This window comes from Zingiber officinale, chromosome 10B, assembly GCF_018446385.1.
Source record: "Zingiber officinale cultivar Zhangliang chromosome 10B, Zo_v1.1, whole genome shotgun sequence".
Classification (NCBI taxonomy): domain Eukaryota; kingdom Viridiplantae; phylum Streptophyta; class Magnoliopsida; order Zingiberales; family Zingiberaceae; genus Zingiber; species Zingiber officinale.
The window spans coordinates 43,214,513-43,233,109 of NC_056005.1; the positions used below are offsets into that span (position 1 = coordinate 43,214,513).

Below are 18,597 nucleotides of genomic sequence, written 5' to 3' on the forward strand. Positions count from 1 at the left end.
CGGATCACGTGCCTCCCCCTCAAATCTAGTCGAACGAGGCTGCGAGCTACTATTTATAACTTATAAGAAACTAATAACATGATATTCTGTGTGTGACACCACACACCATATTATATATAATATAAATTAATTGAACAACTACACTTAGCATATAAATGTAGACATTTGACCAATGTGATTCTTTATTTCAAAGTAAATATTTACAAAAAGTTAGACTTTCAGTATAGACTCTAACACTATTCAATTCAAAATAATCTTTTTTATTAAAACATGAGCATCAGTATGAAAAGCCTAATTTGACAACATTATAGATTATGGAAACAACAATATAGAGTATTACAATGGCGAAAAGCACTTCAACTTGTCAAAGAATAGCCCAACTAATTTCAATGTAAATAAATCATGTTCTGGGATCAATGGGCAAAATGACCACCATCTGTTTGCATTATTCTCCTAATATTACACAGAAAAAAAAGCAAGCACATTGTAGGAAAAAGGATATTAACTGGAGAAGGAATTAGTCCATATATAATGCATACTTCAGATCAGTTATACCCAACTAGTTAACAGTGATCAATATAATTTATTTCTTTTGTAAATTTTAAATCCAATAATACAGCTACTACTGCCAGGTTTCAAAATTGAGGCACATAACATTTGAGCTCAAAAAGACAAACAAAGATTAACTTAAACTTAATCATACAAAAATATTCAATGAAGTTAGATTTGACAGTCAAAATTTGACTTCAACAGTCCCCTGGTGCATTTGAACTTAACTTACTAGCAGCTACCAGCTTGAAACATGCTAATTAAACTAGAAAGACCAGTTCTAACAAGTTTAACATATCAGCTGCGCTCACAAGTGAGGAGGGTTCCCTCATTACAAATCCTACCACACAATTTATATTACTTAAATTGAATACTGCTACTCAACATGTAATGCAGTTGGGAAAGAAATAATTAATATCACTAAACAAAAGAGGGAGACACATGTAAGAGATCTCATTTAAGTTGGTAGTTCTACAATTCAAAACTTGGCTGTAGGGTTGCAACTGCTGTGTAAATGCACCTTCAAAAAATGACCAAATTACCCTGTTAAAGATGTATTGAACACGACTTCACCAACTTGTGTTCCTGATGCACCAAAAGACTTTGCTCTCCATACAGAACCATCTTCAAGTACAAGCCTGGCGTCAAATTTTGTCCATGGCCTCTGTTCTGTATATTGTTTTCCAAAAATGGTTTTTTTTTAAAAAAAAATCAAGTCTCTTGAACACCAATAAAGCAACAAGCGCGCAAGAAATGTTGAGTTTCTTAAATATTGCACTGAAATATCAACCGCCACTAAATTCATCAAACCACTGATCTCTTACCTCCCCCCTTATAATCTGTATGCAGCGTACTATTCCCTGCCATCTCTTGATGAAGACACTGCATTTGCATCTGCCAAAGGAGGAAAAAAATTAATTGCTCATTCTAAAAGAAACTGCGTTAAGAAATAAAAATGTAAATCATTAACATATCATCATAATGGAAAAGGTAAAGGAATGGAGTCCAAAAATCGGACCTTGCCCAATCTTTTAGACTGGGCTGCATACGATTTCACGAACTTGTGAAGCGAGAGGAGCGAGGTGTCCTTAGGGAAGGCAAGCGGTGGATTCTCCATGGCAACAGCACGGAGCGCCCTTGGTTTGGCAAGGGCATCAATGGAGGTTGGAAAAGGACACGACATCACTCCTAAAGGATAGTGTGCGCATGTCATCTCATCAGGAACTCAGCTACTTTTGTCCACAAGTTTGTAAGATTTCCTTCGGTATAATTCTGAATTTGAATGGTGAATTATAATGTGCTTAATTAAACAACTATAGCCTACATCTAGAGATCCTTTGTCATTGGATGCAAAATGTGTTCAGGTAATTCCCATAGGTGAACGATGCAAATACCAAATGGAAAAATAAGATACCTAGAAAGGAATTCTTGAAGGTTTGTAATGAACTTAAGTATTTTGTGAGTTGGTATTGGATCAGAACTTCTTTCGCTTCGAACCTGGATGGTTCTCCCGGTTATTCTTTTCTTAATTTTTCTTACCTTTTTCCTCGGTTAGCATTGATGGAATCTGTTAAAAATAACTTTGCCTCAATCTATTTGAAGGAGTTGGTAGGATCGTTATAGGGACCTAAATTAATTTGAATTTTGTGGAGCTAATGGTGGAATATATCTGGTTGGTAGCCGATTGTGTATGTTTGAGAAGTTGCTGTCATTGAGCTTTAATGTGTTTGGTCGATAGAAGAAGGATTTAGTGTGGTTTATGGCTAGTATTGCTACAGTGTTTCATGTTGGAGTCGCAATTCAGAGGTCCCCTTGTGAGAATCTTTATTTTGCTATGGTAATTTCAGTCAAGTTGCTCATAGGTATCTAAATGGAGCATATCAATTTAAAGTGTATATCAAGAAATGGAATGTGCCTTAAAGATCAAGATGGAGTAACTTTGCAATGAAGGTGCCTTTCAGTGGGTATATAGTTTAAATATACTTTATTGTCTGTGTATTTCTATTCAACTATTGTCTCTTCCTCATATAGCTGAAACTTCACTCATTCAGCAGTATTTGCTAGTAGTTAGGTTGTTTCTTATAAAATAACATGAGGAAAAGATTAGAGTTGTTATGGGAATGCTAAAAGGATGAATGTATAATTAGAAAAGTAAAGTCACTTAGAGTTGATGAAGGAAATATCATAAACTTCGATAAGATATTGAAAGAGATAAAAATGATTAGCTATATGACCTTGCATATAGATATTGATCCCAAATCCATGGAACATACAGTTGTAGTAGTTGATGTGGTCTAGTTAAATCAATGTAGACAGATAAGGATTTGCTTCTTTATGATTGTTTTGTCAAGTTTTATTTGCACTACCTCAGTTTTATTGTGCTTCATGAGGAGTGCTTTTAAGTTTGGGTAATCTACTTCTTGAAAGAAGGAAGTTTATTAATTAATTAAATACATATAGAAATATATTATTAATTAATAAAGAAATATTTAATTAATTTATGGTTTAATTTATTAAAAATGGAACCAGACCAACTTAGCCGATCAAACCCATGTCTGATTTAAATTATTAATTTATTTAAGCAGACCAAATTGATTTAATGATAGCTAAAGCTGGTTCAAATTATTTGTTTATTTAACTAGCTCGGCTTATTATTGAATTAATTAGGGTGATCTTGATTACATAAGTTGGGCTGATCAAATATGATCGGATTAGTTCTGTTGTGTCAGAATTGATTAGAAATATTAGATTTGTTCTAATGAGTCAGACTTAATCCAATGGGCAATTGGACAAATCAAACGAACCTAAGTTTGATCAATAAGTCTGACGTTGACTCAAATGGGCTTAAACGATAACAGAATATAGGTCCAATTAGATTAATTCTAATAAGGACAATAGACTAAGTTTAACATCCGGACTCCTGATTGACCGGTCTAATGGGCCAGTCGACTTAAACTCCTGAAAATCGAGAAGATTTGTTTTTCTTGATTTATAATGATGGTATGCCTGTATAAATTGAACTAAACTGGTTTTGTACTGGTTAGTCGGTTTTGTACTGACTTATTTAAATTCAATTTTTCAGATGGCACGGACGATTACCACATTGACTCGTCGCGAAGTGCGGTGAAACCAGCTCCGAGAGGAGATTCAGGAGATAGAGTATAAGTCTGCTTATGGAGTCGACGGACATGTTAGATGGTTGGATAGACTATTTTGGAAACTTGAGCAAGAAAAGTTTCCAGTCCTGGACAGTTATAGGATCTGGGCATTGATGCATTCATTGCCAGAGTATCCCAGGATAATAGCAGACTATGTATGGGGGTGTCATGAAGGGCGTGTCACATATTCAATACTATGTAAGGAACTACTTCACCATATGGGTGAAGAAGAGCCTGAAGAGTCTGAAGATGACCAGGAGATGCTCGAGGAAGATCCAGAAATGAATCTGATAGAGAATCCTGAAGCTGCCCCATCTGAGATTATCCTAAATAAGTCCAGGTTAATAGGGACAATGTTGGCTGCTACACTAGTGTTTGTCCTAGTGGGAGCAATGCTGACCTATCTAGTTTATTAGTGTTCTGTTTACTGTCGTTATGTACGAACAGTGTCAGCTCGTCTGGTTTTTTAGTCATGTAATAATTCCTGTCGTTTTGTACGAACAGAATTAAATAATGAAAAGTTATGTTATATGTTAACTAACTTGGAAATAATTAGTTCATTTCATAATATGATTCGTTCATATTAAATGATTCGTTCATTAGTTGAGATATTCGTAATATAATTGATTAGTGTTGATTAGATTAGAACATACAAATGATGAGTGGAAATAATGTTATCACTTGATTTTGTAAACTAACTCTAATTTACACTGAGTCAATAAATAGTTGCACATATATGAATTACACTGAAATAATAAATAATTTTTTTATTTATGTAGATCATGGCAACTAAAAACATCATAGCTGAACTCAATAAGGGTGAGAAATTATATGGGGATAACTACAAAATCTGGCACCTCAAGATACAATATGTTCTTGAGGCGGTAAATCAAATCATGGAAGAACCAGCTGATGGTTCTACAGCACAGCACAGACGTGACCTTGATGCCTATAAGGCATGGAAAAGGAAAGACTCCATTGCTAAGGGAATATTGATTAGTTCAATGGTGGATGACCTGGTGTTTGAATATGAGTCATTACCATCGGCTCATGCAGTCTGGGTAGCCCTTAGAGAGAAGTACAGTGGAGTCAGTCTGAGTAAGCTCCGTCAGCTAACTATTAAGTTTGATAGTTGTAAAAAGCGCTCGAATGTTACCATGGCCCAACATCTCAGGGAGATGGGTAACATGATTCGAGAGCTTAAGACTGCTGGTTATACGTTGACCGATGAACAACAGGTTTAGGCAGTTATCCATTCCCTTCCTGATTCTTGGGAAACGATGAAACAGAACCTGACCCATAGTGAGAGTATCAAGACTTTCACTGATGTCTCACGCCATGTGGAACTTGAGGCGGAGAGGATTGAATCCGCAAGGATTTCGGGTCAAGCTTTGTAGCTGAAGGTTCTGGTTCCAAGAATAAGAACAAGTGGTTTAAGAAAGGAAAGGAGGCTAAAGCTATTGCTACGAAAAACCAAATCAAGAAGAAAGGAAAAAAATATGGACAAAAACCTAAGAGCAGGTTGACTTGCTTCAACTGTGGCAAGAAGGGCCATTTTGCTCGGGATTGTACTGAGCCTAAAAAGGTAAATCCATTTTTGTCTTCTTTCCACGAGCAATATGTTGCAAGTACAGTATTGTTAGCTGATCCGTATCCTTTGTGGATTGTAGATTCAGGAGCAACAAACCACGTAGCTCGTGATCGAGCTACATATGTGGAGTACAGTCGGGTACCAGCTGGCAATAAATGGATATATGTAGGAAACAATGCAAGAATTGAAGTCAAAGGAATTGACACTTGCAAGCTCAACCTACGTGGTGGAGGCAGCTTGTTTCTACATGATGTCCTGTACGCTTCTGAGATTCAACGAAATCTGGTTTCCGTTATTTGTCTTCTTGATTTAGGTTATAATGTAAATTTTTATAGCCGTTGTGTGGAACTTCGAATTAATTCTATGTTAATTGGATATGGTTATGTAACAAATGGTTTTATAGTTCTTGATGTAGAACCAAATAATAATAGTTGTTTTTCAAACATTGCTCTTACTAGTAATGCTGATGTTAATGATGAAATTTGGCATGCTAGATTGGGATATATAGGACAAGAATGAATGAATAGATTAGCTAAGGAGGGCCTCTTAGGCACTCATGCTAAGATTAATTTATCTATATGTGAGCATTGTCTTGCTGGAAAGACGACTAGGAAACCATTTGGTAAGGCTATTAGGGCTGAATCACCATTGCAATTAATGCATTCGGATATTTGTGGTCCGAAGAATATGAAGGCTAGAAATGGGAGTTCTTATTTCATTACATTTATCGATAACTTCATATGTTTTGGTCATGTGTATTTGATTTCTCACAAATCTGAAGCATTGGATTGCTTTATTCGTTACTTGAATGAAGTTGAGAATGAATTAGAACGTAAGGTTAAAACCTTGCGCATTGACCGTGGAGGAGAATATTTGTCTGATCAGTTCAAGACAATGTGTAATGAGAAAGGGATTATTAGACAGCTAACTATCCCTGGAACTCCACAGCAAAATGGGGTTGCTGAAAGAAGAAATAGGACTCTTCTTGAAATGGTTAGGTCTATGATGGCGCAGGCTAATTTGCCAATCTCCTTTTGCGGAGATGCATTATTAGTTGCGACCTATATACTTAACAAAGTGCCTTCAAAGTTAGTTCCATCTACCTCATATGAACGTTGGACAGGCAGAAAGCCGGATTTGAGTAATCTGACACTTTGGGGGTCAGCTGCCTATGTTCATGATAAGACTCACGAATATGGAAAATTAGGACCTAGAGGTAAGAAGTGTATCTTTATAAGGTACTCTAAGACTTCTAAGGGTTATGTTTTTATTGGTGAGCGACAAGATTGAACCATCTCTGAGATAGAGTCAAGAGATGCTACTTTTCTAGAAACTGAGTTCCCAACACGAGGTGAAGTTGATAAGACAATTTCTCTATATGAGATAGAGGGGGAGGATAATGTTCCTTTATCAACAAACCAGGAGATGCCTGAATCTAGTCAACCGAGTGGGAGTAATTTGTCATTGAATGAGTCAGTTTCTCAACAGTCTAACCTTCGAAGAAGTAGTCGTCAGATTATTCCTCGGAGAAGGTTTGATATTGAGAATGAGGCATTGATGGTTCTCCCAGTTGATGATGAGGAACCTCAAACAGTTGAGGAAGCTTTAAGCAGCTCAGTTAGAAAAGAATGGAAAACTGCAATGGATGAAGAAATGGAGTCAATGAGAAAGAATAAAGTTTAGGATTTAGTCGATCTTCCTCCAGACCGAAGGGCTATTGGGAATAAGTGGATTCTCAAAGTAAAGAGGAAAGCAGATGGATCGATTAATCGATACAAAGCTCGATTGGTTGCAAAAGGATATACCCAAATGAAGGGTATTGACTTTGAAGAGACATTCTCCCCAGTTGTGAAGTTTGTGTCAATACATATCATCCTAGCTATAGTAGCATACTATGACATGGAATTACATTAGATGGATATAAAAATGGCTTTCCTTAATGGTAATCTTGACGAAGAAATCTATATGGTACAACCAGAAGGTTATGTTGCTGAAGGCCAAGAGAAAAGAGTATGTAGACTTTGGAAGTCTATATATGGGCTAAAACAAGCGTCAAGAAAATGGAACATAAGATTTAATAAAGTAATATTATCTTATGGTTTCGAAATGATCAATGAGGATCATTATATTTACCTAAGAAAGGAAAAAGGAAAGCTTGTAATTTTATCATTATATGTTGATGATATGCTAATAGCTGGAAGTGACATAAAGAGTGTGATAGAAGTCAAAAGTTGGCTTTATCACAATTTGACATAATAGATATGGGAGAAGCAGAGTACATCTTAGGAGTGAAGATCGTTAGAGACCGATCAAAGAGGCTTTTGGGTTTGTCTCAAGAAGCTTATATCACTAAGATGCTACAATACTTCAATATGTCAGATTGTAATATTGAACAGACGCCTATAGCAAAATGTACTGTTTTAAGTAAAAGTATGTATCTCAAGACTCCTGACGAAATAGCCGAAATGTAGAAAAAATCATATGCCAGCGCTATTGGTAGTTTGATGTACACTATGTTGTGTACTCGTCCCAATATAAGCTATGTTGTTAGCTTAGTTAGTCGTTTCCAGTCAAACCCAGGATCGAGACATTGGAAAGCGGTGAAGAGGATATTCAGATATCTTAAAGGAACAGCTGATTATTGTCTCTGTTTCCAAGGATCAGATATGAGCCTTAGTGGCTACTAAGATGCAGATTGAGCAGGGGACCTTGATGACAGGAAATCCATATCTGGCTATGTCTTCTTGCTGAATGGCGGCGCCATCTCATGGAACAGCAAGAAGCAGGCTTGTGTAGCCTTGTCGACAATGGAAGCTGAGTATGTGGCTTGTGCAGCGGCTGTGCAAGAGGTTATCTGGCTAAGAAGGTTCCTGAAGCATATGAAGATTGCTGAGGATAGTGGGAGTCCTGTTATTGTGTACTGTGACAGTCAAGCTGCGATAGCTTTTTCCAAGGATCCTAGATATCGCAGCAAAGGCAAGCATATAGAAATTAAGTATAATTTTGTAAGGGACATTGTTGACAAGAAAAAGGTTATTCTTGAGTACATCCCTACACGAAATATGCTTGCTGATCCTTTTACTTAGCCATTGACTAAAGAGTCATTTCATGGGCATATGAAGTCTTTGGGACTTTGAAGAATGTAACAATTGTAAAGACATTTTGATAAATGAAAAATGTCATGATCTATTCAGTGTATATGTCTTGGTTACATTCGAATAAAAGTCTCGATAAGCATGTTGGCAGATTGGGATTTGTCCACTCACATGGGTAATCATCTCTATTTGTTAAGTACGAATAGAGATAAGACCGTTGCTTATGGGACAACTTATGTAGCTGTGAATAGAGACATACCCATAAGTTAAGGTCGCCTTGATATTTGTGTCAAGATGAGATCATTTGTGTAATGATTGGAGTAAATGCACTCACCATTTACTGAATCTGCTTGAAGCCATATTAGAATTCATATGTTGAATTCAGGAATAGACATTGGGAATGCCTAGATCGAAATTTGTACGATGTTAAATTTGGGAAAAACATGCGCTCTTTTTGGTAAAGAGAATAACATCGTAGCATGTGATTCATACCACATGTGCTATGGCGACAAGAAGGGTAGTAGGAGAATGGATCCCTGCTTCTCTACTATGTGAGACCCTTGAGATTATAAGTTAATATCGATTTTATTCTAAGTGACTATTTAGCTGTCTACTTGAAGTTCTGATCAGTGTCTGCTACTTTAACATGTTTCCTATTGGCTATGGATGATTCAGTCTATAGAGCATAACTAGGAAAGCGACTGCTTAGAATGAATAGATTCTAGCTAAAAAGGAAGATTAAGATTGATTTACATCTGTGACATTTATTCACTGGTACCGGTTACATTTTTAGTTCAGTACGTAAAATGTAATTGTGAATAATTTGTTTGATTGGAGATGTTGAACATGCTCTTGACATATGGTCAATATGAGGGATTAGAGATGTTCATGATGATATAAATAATTTAATCTGGGGTAAAAGCAAGCCATTTATGTCTTTGATTCGTTCTATGGACATTTATGTCTCTGATTTGTTCTATGGAGCAGCTAAGTAAGGTGTGACAATCTTCTTAGCAATTGAATGCTCACTGTGCTTGCTGTTGCACGAACCATTTTCCCTAATGTATGGAATGGATGTTCTTATTTGGTCTTTGTGACTAAATTTTGCTCTGGTCTTCGTGACTTGATCCTCATAAAAGTCTACGTGACTTATTTGGTCTTTGTGACTAAATTTTGCTCTGGTCTTCGTGACTTGATCCTCATAAAGTCTTCGTGACTTATTTGGTCTTTGTGACTAAATTTTGCTCTGGTCTTCGTGACTTGATCCTCATAAAGTCTATGTGACTTATTTAGTCTTTGAGACTAATTTCGCTCTGGTCTTCGTGACTTGATCACCTTATAGTCTATGTAACTGATATGGTCTATGTGACCATATGGATTGACTTGGACGAGTGGGAGATGTTGGACGTTTAGGCGTTACTGGAGGCGAAAGGGTTCGTCCCTTTCGCTGCTGCAAACGCCAGGGAGACGAAGGGGTGTCCTTTCCCCTTCGTCTTCCTCAGCCTTCTTATTTAAGGTGCGTCCAAGCACAGATCCAAGTTGAGGGGAAGAGCGAGCAAGCGACCAAGGTTATCAGAGGAGTAGCGGAAGTGATCGTGTGCAAGCAAAGGGAGAACATCAGTAGGTTGGGATTTGGCTCGTGAACCTTGAAGCGCTTTCCGGCAGCTCCGTGATCGTGCTTCCGACAGCGGCAATCTCTTCATCGATATACGTCTTCGATTGCGGTTCTTCAGAAGATCACTATGAGTGATTATCACATTATTTATTTAGGTTTAGTTTCATGCTCTAGCAGTGATTAAAGAATTAACTTACAGAAAACTTTTTATGAATGTTTAGAGACTCCTCGGAGTTTAAAATAAACCAAAATGACATGTTTAAGGGGCAGAACAAGTAATATTGGTGGGGCATAGTTAGTAGCTAGGGAGTTAATTGAATTAATTTTTCCAAAGTTTTCATGTTAGCCTAGGTATAAGATCCGGATCCGCTGATTTCTTTTCGCCTGCCCTAAAAACGCCGACGGCTTCACCACACCTGCCGATCTCGACGGAGCTGGCGATCGTGCCTGGAGGTCCGGCCAAGCAACACACCACGCCGGAGGGGGGCACGGAGATCGGAAGCTGAGACCTTTGACGATCCTATCGGCGGCGCGATACAGAGGGCGAAAAGCCGCCGACGGGGGGCACGGGAAGGAGAAAGGCAAGTACTCCCCTCTATGATTGATATGAGATCTGTGAGGTAAGAAATCGGTAACTAAGAGAAATTTCTAGGGCTGTGTTGTTGCCGATTGATGGAGCGTGAGATGATTCGATTTCTTTCCATGAGGTTCTTATTTCGGATTGAGGGATTCTGTGATGGTCTTGCTTCGTTTCGTGTTCCTATGAGGTTCTCGTTTTGATTTGTGCCTTCCTTGATGTTATTGATTCAGTTGGTGACTCTTAATGGATTTCTGCAAGAATTTGGATGTTGCAAATTTTCTCTTTGCTTTGTTTCAGATTCGAGAGATGTTGTTTAGAATTGGTGATTGTTTTGCTTTCCTGTGTGGTTTTGATTCACGGATTAATTGGTTTCCCCATGGTTTCTTGCACTATCCTTCAAGAGGTCTCTCCGAATGAGGTTGGGCTTTTACCTGAGCGGTATAGATTTGATGATTTAGGTAGGGATTTATGATGTTTTGCTTCTTCCTATTGTTTTCGGAAGTTTTGGAGCAGATCGTTGATAGATTAAGGTTTGATTGGAGAAGTTTTTCATTTTCTTATTGCTTCTGATTAGTGGACTGATTGCTGATGGAAATATGACCTTGGGATGGAGATGTATGTTTTTTTGTTATTGGTTCTGAAAATCTGGATTGGGTTTATGGGGACTAAGTTTTGATTGATGATGTATTCTTGGAATTTTCTCTAATGCTGTCGTGCGCAGATTTTTGATAGAATTAGACATAAGAATGAGGATGTTGTGCTCTTTGTTGTTGATTTTGGAATTCTGGATAGGGGTTTGATGGTTTCCTTGTGTTGCTGGAATTTCGGGACAGTTTTGGATATGATGAGTTGATTTTAAGCTGTGATGGTTTCTTGGTGTTGCTGGTATTCCAGGGACAAATTTAGGGGAATTTGAGTTAGAGTAGTTTAAGTTGTTGATGTTTTCATCGTATCCTAAGGATGCTTAGAGGTCTTTACTGCTCCCTTTTGGTATTGGGATGTTTTCTTTGATTTTTGATGATATATGGATAGTATATGCACTACTTGGGTTTGAATTGTTGTTGAGCTTGTTTCTTTTGATTTTGAATTGCTAAAACATAACTTGGAAGTTTACGATTAGAACTGGTAGGATGCACCTCATTTTTTTTAATATATGTTCTAACGTGTTGTATCTAGCCAAATTTGATACTATGACCTAATGAAGACGTCAATGTGTGTAAGCTTAATTTTTGAAGGAATGGATTATGTTTCGTTTTCAAGATTGCAAGGTTTACAAATAAATGGATGAATATATGCTCCTATTGGTTTCTCATGAAGTAAAGAGGTTTACAGAATAAAATGGAATGTGTTATAAATATCATATGGATTGACTATGTTTTTTATTTATATGAGGCTAATTGGGTGAGTATAAGCATATGTGGTGATAGTACGGGTTGGGTGCCCCGGGATGAGCTCCGGGGAGGGCCCTTCCAAAACATGACTGATACTGTAAATCTATGGTTGATACTGTAAGTTATGACTGTTATTGTAATTTATGCTAGCTTCGGCTATATGACTGCATGTTCTCTAGTTGGGGCGCCTCTAGGGTCATGAGACTGATTGACTGGCTCAAATAGTGGTTACCGGATGTGTGACATACCCACCCATATTAGCTATTTACATATTGTATTTTCCTTCTTTATTCCGTTTTGAGTTTACGCTCACGTGTAGTTATTCTTCTTTGCTTGCGTCTTCACAGTATGATGTCGTGCCCTTTTCCAACCTCCATTGATGCCCTTGCCAAACCAAGGGCGCTCCGTGCTGTTGCCATGGAGAATCCGCCGCTTGCCTTCCCCAAGGACAACTCGCTCCTCTCGCTTCACACGTTCGTGAAACCGTATGCAACCCAGTCTAAAAGATTGGGCAAGGTCCGATTTTTGGACTCCATTCCTTTACCTTTTCCATTATGATGATATGTTAATGATTTACATTTTTATTTCTTAACGTAGTTTCTTTTAGAATGAGCAATTAATTTTTTTCCTCCTTTGGCAGATGCAAATGCAGTGTCTTCATCAAGAGATGGCAGGGAATAGTACACTGCATACAGATTATAAGGGGGGAGGTAAGAGATCAGTGGTTTGATGAATTTAGTGGTGGTTGATATTTCAATGCAATATTTAAGAAACTCAACATTTCTTGCGCGCTTGTTGCTTTATTGGTGTTCAAGAGACTTGATTTTTTTTTTAAAAAAAACCGTTTATGGAAAACAATATACAGAACAGAGGCCATGGACAAAATTTGATGCCAGGCTTGTACTTGAAGATGGTTCTGTATGGAGAGCAAAGTCTTTTGGTGCATCAGGAACACAAGTTGGTGAAGTCGTGTTCAATACATCTTTAACAGGGTAATTTGGCCATTTTTTGAAGGTGCATTTACACAGCAGTTGCAACCCTACAGCCAAGTTTTGAATTGTAGAACTACCAACTTAAATGAGATCTCTTACATGTCTCTCTCTCTTTTGTTTAGTGATATTAATTATTTCTTTCCCAACTGCATTACACATGTTGAGTAGCAATATTCAATTTAAGTAATATAAATTGTGTGGTAGGATTTGTAATGAGGGAACCCTCCTCACTTGTGAGCGCAGCTGATATGTTAAACTTGTTAGAACTGGTCTTTCTGGTTTAATTAGCATGTTTCAAGCTGGTAGCTGCTAGTAAGTTAAGTTCAAATGCACCAGGGGACTGTTGAAGTCAAATTTTGACTGTCAAATCTAACTTCATTGAATATTTTTGTATGATTAAGTTTAAGTTATTCTTTGTTTGTCTTTTTGAGCTCAAATGTTATGTGCCTCAATTCTGAAACCTGGCAGTAGTAGCTGTATTAATGGATTCAAAATTTACAAAAGAATTAAATTATATTGATCACTGTTAACTAGTTGGGTCTAACTAATCTGAAGTATGCACTATATACGGACTAATTCTTTCTCCAGTTAATATCCTTTTTCCTACAATGTGCTTGTTTTTTTTCTGTGTAATATTAGGAGAATAATGCAAACAGATGGTGGTCATTTTGTCCATTGATCCAAGAACATGATTTATTTACATTGAAATTAGTTGGGTTATTCTCTGACAAGTTGAAGTGCTTTTCGCCATTGTAATACTCTATATTGTTGTTTCCATAATCTATAATGTTGTCAAATTATAGGCTTTTCATACTGATGCTCATGTTTCAATAGAAAATGTTATTTTGAATTGAATAGGTATCAGGAGATTCTCACTGACCCCAGCTATGCTGGTCAATTTGTTCTGATGACAAATCCTCATATTGGGAATACTGGTGTCAATCCTGGTGGGTGAATTATATTTTGAATGGTACTATCCAATTATTTGGCATAATCTGCATCCTCAAATGTCAGGAATGTGTGATCTATGATCTTGCAGATGACGAGGAATCTAGTCAATGCTTCCTTGCTGGTTTGGTCATCAGAAACCTAAGCATTTGGTAAAATCCAATATATTGAATTTGTATGCATGTATTATTGATATAAGTATTAGCTCTTCCATTACTAATTTCTTCTAGATTTCTTAATTAGCACTTCAAACTGGCGATGCACAGAAACTCTCAGCGATTATTTGACAAATAGGAATATCATGGCCATATGTGAGAAATGTCTTACTCTCTCCCATTAACTTGGTCATGGCCATTTAATTCACTTGTGTGATGGTGCAGATGATGTGGACACTCGTGCCATTACAAGAAGGCTGAGAGAAGATGGGAGTCTTGTTGGAGTCTTAAGCACTGATGAGACTCAAACCGATCAAGATTTACTGGAAATTGCCCGCAAATGGAAAATCATTGGTAGGATTGTGCATCAGCTATAATCTCATCTAGCTTAAGTAAATATTGTTCTTATTTCATTATCCATGAAAATTATTTATCTGATCTATATAAATCATCAGTTGCTTTTAGCACCTGTTGCTGTTATTTCATTCTTGTTTTTTAAATAAAGACATACTGATGCTCTAAATTATATATCTATGCTATTTTCCTTTTTTGTTTTTTATTAGTTTGATTACTTCATTCTCATGTTTAGTTGCATATATATATATATATATATATATATATATATATATATATATATATATTTATTTATTTATTTATTTCACACACAAAAAAAAATACAAGTCAGCATGGTTCATGAAAATTCTTATGTTGTGTTGGAACCGATGTATTACATGCAAATGGATCAGTAGTTTGAAGTTTGCCTTTAGCCTAGAAATAACTAGAATAGACCTTAATGTGGGAGACTCAGAAATGAAGGTTATATGTGTAAGTATAAGCTAATTCTTTTTTCTAGATTGCTTGCTCGCTGGTTTGATCATACGCGATGTGTTATTGTAGTAAAAACAATGTTGAAATTGGAGTTAGTTTTGATGATAATGGGTGGCTACTTGATGAAATCAATGTGAGATGGATCAGTTTTGACTTTCAATTTCACGAATGGGAACAATCTTTTCTTTTGCAGGTGTGGATTTGATAAGTGGTGTTTCATGTGAGACCCCATACGAGTGGTCGGAGAAAACAAACACACAATGGGAATTCAACAAAGATCAGAATCTTGCCAAAAGCTTTCATGTTAGTGTGATTGTCTATACCCATGATATGAATTCATTGTATTACTATTACTTCTTTTTTTAATTGTTTTCTGTCCACAGGTTGTTGCATATGATTTTGGAATAAAGCATAATATTTTGAGGCGGTTGTCATCTTATGGATGCAAAATCACAGTTGTGCCTTCGAAGTGGCCTGCCTCTGAAACACTAAAGATGAATCCTGATGGTGTTCTTTTTAGCAATGGCCCTGGAGACCCAGCTGCAGTTCCATATGCTGTAGAAACAGTGAAGGAAATAATTGGTAAAGTTCCTGTTTTTGGAATTTGCATGGGCCACCAGTTGCTTGGGCAGGCATTAGGTGGCAAGACATTCAAGATGAAGTTTGGTCATCATGGTGGAAACCATCCAGTTGGGAACCTTCGTCAAGGACGTGTTGAGATAAGTGCACAGGTTTGTTTATTGAACCAAAGTTAAGTTTTAACTCTGTACTTTGCTTCTTGAAGTTATATTCATGATTTTTTTCCCCTCTTAGCATCTAGTGCTTTGATTTAAGTGCCGCATATCATTTCAATTTTTACTATGGAGCTAGTGAGGGCCTCCTCTCCCTTTGGTTCACCTCTTGATATGCATGGAAAGGCCTTTAAAAGAATATAAGCTTCGCATACTGTCCTATCCTTTTGGAGCCACCTCAGTTGTTTGGCAACTTGACAAATTCCACCTTCCAAGTAGAACTCAGCATCAGCGTGGCTCCTCGGCATTGGTTTGGCTGACGCCTTGTGTTCTGCTGACCAAGTCTCTCATTCCCAATTCCTACTTCGCTTGCAAACTATGGTACTTGAGGCGGAAGCTTACCTTTGTGTTGGCACTAAATTTTTACTGTTCTTGTGCTTGTGTTTGTTTTTGTTGCTTGAGTTGCTATTTTTGGTTGCATGAGTTTCTTGTTTTTGTTTTCCTTTAATGGCTAATACAGTTACTGCCTTCCTGGGTCTACCAGAAAGATGCTAGGTGAATTGGTAGAGAATGAATGACTAGTAAAGTAGATACTACATGTAAGACGTCTTCTTACCACTTCCCGCTAGCTGCAATTTCATTTCTGGTTTGGTAGTTAGAATAAATTTTCTTTCTGGAGGAGTATTTATCTTTTTGTTTGTTGAATTTGAAGGTAGTATCTATAGTTGGTTTGAAAGTTTCTTTCCTTCTGATATCTGTTTTTTTTTAAATTTCCTGGCAGAACCATAATTATGCTGTTGACCCTGCATCCCTCCCTGTTGGAGTTGAAGTAACTCACATAAATCTTAATGACAAAAGCTGTGCTGGTCTTGCTTGCCCAGAGCTAAAACTGATGTCCCTTCAATACCATCCGGAGTCTTCTCCTGGGCCCCATGACTCCGACCCAAGTAAGAACTAAGCAAAATGTCTTTCTTTTCCTTAAAATCTTCAGTCGCTAAAATTTATGCCCGGTATCTTTAATAAAACTGCTGACCAGATATTGCATGACAGAACCAATCCTAATCAACCTGCAGGGGAATTATCTACAAGGAATCTGTCAAAATCATATGGATCGAAACCTCAAACTTCACTATTAAAATGTCAAATTCCTGTAGATATTAAGCTAGTGCATTGTGCATTAAAAATGCCGACAGCTTCAGCAATATGTAGAATCATCTATTAGGAGAACAACAGTTTCAACATCTTCTATAAAAATGGATCAAATCTAAAATGACCATCAAACAAAATATCAATGCAAGACTTTAGGTTGTCTGGTCATGTTTCTCTCTCAGAAATGAAATTGTCCTTGAAAATGACATGATAAGAGATTCATCCACACAAATATTCTGAAATTTTGTTTTTTTCCTTGTGTGGCAGCTTTCGGGGAGTTCATTGAGTTGATGAAGGCAAATGAAACATAAATGTTCAATCATGCAATAATTCAGACGCGTAATCTTAGAGGAATCTTGGTTATCTTAAAGTACCACAACATGCGTGTGCTGAAAAAAGTCTCTTCTACTAGTACCATGTTAGTATCTATCTATGTTGATTATTTTCTGTTGTTTGAGGTGCTAGTTTTTTGGTTGTCTTCTCATGGGTTTTGTTTTCTCCATTAAAATTATTGACTATGAAGAATTTAATGAGTTTTTTACTGTGTTAATCTAAGCTATGTTCATCTGAGTTTCAGTAGATCTGCAAGTTATATGACCAGAAAGTCCTGATATTTTAGTAAAATGTTCTTCAAAAAGCTTATTCCGTACCTTAACAAATCTAGTTCTCCTAGGACCAAAGTGCTCCTTTGCACCAGTTCAGGACCTCAGTTATAGTAATCTTCGGCACCTTTGCCTTTCATGAGAGAAAATTGGAGGCTAAGTATTAGAGATCTGATGGTTGTTTGTAATCTTGTGGCAGACTTTGGAGATCAACTTTGTTGTCGTTGTAGTCCCATTTTGCACATAGCAATTCTGCCTTTATTCCCATTTGGCCCTTGAGAATTTAACTTCCCCAAGTCTCTAACAGCTTTATCAATCTCACCATGGTGAAAAGAGCAGCTAGTGATTGCAGCCCTAAATGTTCTCTAATGAGTTCTCGTGCATCTGGGTTCTACCCATAACTGACTGGCCCAACAACTGTCTAGAGTAATCAGTGAAGGCAGCTATCAGCTTTTCTTCGTTTATCCATGGTAACATTGTTCAACTGATTCTGATTTATGTCCATTTCAATTTCTAGTTGTTGCAACTTTATGAAAATGGGCAGTATCTTCATCACTAATCTTTGTCCAATTTTATTTTGAACCTTTGAAGCCGGTGGATAACTTTGTTCCTTTAATGTGCAATCTAATTTAGTATCGAGGGTAGAAATTTGCATTTGAGAAAGGTTCCAAAGAGTAGCTATTTGCTGGTGAAAATGCCCCTATCCCATTTTTTTAATGAATATTTTAGAAATCTGATCTTGGTTTCATTTCAAGGGTATGTGATGTCATATTTTTTTTTTTTATAATCTAAGTATTTGAGTTTCACATGATTAATTTTGAAAATAAATGACATTCTCCTATCGAGTAAATTTTAAGCACAGTTTATATACATTTAGAGCTGACATTATTTCTCTAAGTATTTTACAATTATATAACACTCGTGGGGCATCTATGATGCGTGCTTGTCAGCTTGTATGAACAGCTCATAGAAAGTGAGTGTGACCACTTATTCCCAAACATAAATAGTTTATTTTATTTAGTTCCACTAAACATATTCATTTAATCTAAAATAAAACCATCAAATCTAAAATAAAGAGGCCTCACCTTTAATTTATCTTCACCCGACTACCTACCACTCTTCATTCCTTATATTCTCATCCCACCATACATCTCCTCGGAATTAAAAAGCGCACTTTCTTTTCTTATCAAAATAAGCTTAGAGCAAAAATGAA

General features: G+C 36.9%; 2 protein-coding genes across 4 annotated transcripts; one reads left to right on the forward strand and one right to left on the reverse strand.

The window, feature by feature from the left end:
- Nucleotides 1-945: 945 nt before the first annotated feature.
- On the reverse strand, nucleotides 946-1,726 carry LOC122030031 (carbamoyl-phosphate synthase small chain, chloroplastic-like). The gene is made up of 3 exons (XM_042589182.1): nucleotides 1,568-1,726; nucleotides 1,374-1,443; nucleotides 946-1,218 (listed from the first exon to the last, which is right to left on the reverse strand). The coding sequence occupies exons 1-3, from the start codon at nucleotides 1,664-1,666 to the stop codon at nucleotides 1,088-1,090; spliced, it is 300 nt and encodes a 99-aa protein (XP_042445116.1). The 5' UTR covers nucleotides 1,667-1,726; the 3' UTR covers nucleotides 946-1,087.
- An 8,645-nt stretch (nucleotides 1,727-10,371) lies between these two features.
- On the forward strand, nucleotides 10,372-17,363 carry LOC122029314 (carbamoyl-phosphate synthase small chain, chloroplastic-like). Of its 3 annotated transcripts, XR_006125008.1 has the most exons (13): nucleotides 10,372-10,589; nucleotides 12,327-12,495; nucleotides 12,620-12,689; nucleotides 12,845-12,971; nucleotides 13,830-13,918; nucleotides 14,011-14,071; nucleotides 14,163-14,230; nucleotides 14,300-14,428; nucleotides 15,096-15,205; nucleotides 15,286-16,014; nucleotides 16,154-16,232; nucleotides 16,415-16,580; nucleotides 17,050-17,363. XR_006125008.1 is itself a non-coding variant. In XM_042588254.1 (12 exons), the coding sequence occupies exons 2-12, from the start codon at nucleotides 12,328-12,330 to the stop codon at nucleotides 17,091-17,093; spliced, it is 1,380 nt and encodes a 459-aa protein (XP_042444188.1). In that variant the 5' UTR covers nucleotides 10,373-10,589; nucleotide 12,327; the 3' UTR covers nucleotides 17,094-17,363. The 3 variants fall into 3 exon arrangements, 1 of the variants encoding a protein (XP_042444188.1); XR_006125007.1 differs by having other exon boundaries at nucleotides 15,286-16,232; XM_042588254.1 differs by lacking the exon at nucleotides 16,154-16,232 and having other exon boundaries at nucleotides 10,373-10,589; nucleotides 15,286-15,633.
- Nucleotides 17,364-18,597: the final 1,234 nt, after the last annotated feature.

Bases quoted from the DNA above. Each gene is read 5' to 3' on its own strand.
- LOC122030031 (XM_042589182.1), bottom strand. From the start codon at position 1,666: ATGGAGAATCCACCGCTTGCCTTCCCTAAGGACACCTCGCTCCTCTCG. The intron at 1,444-1,567 runs GTCCGATTTTTG...CTCCTTTGGCAG, and splicing joins AGTCTAAAAGATTGGGCAAG to ATGCAAATGCAGTGTCTTCA. The intron at 1,219-1,373 runs GTAAGAGATCAG...AACAATATACAG, and splicing joins TACAGATTATAAGGGGGGAG to AACAGAGGCCATGGACAAAA.
- LOC122029314 (XM_042588254.1), top strand. From the start codon at position 12,328: ATGATGTCGTGCCCTTTTCCAACCTCCATTGATGCCCTTGCCAAACCA. The intron at 12,496-12,619 runs GTCCGATTTTTG...CTCCTTTGGCAG, and splicing joins AGTCTAAAAGATTGGGCAAG to ATGCAAATGCAGTGTCTTCA. The intron at 14,072-14,162 runs GTAAAATCCAAT...TTTCTTAATTAG, and splicing joins ATCAGAAACCTAAGCATTTG to CACTTCAAACTGGCGATGCA.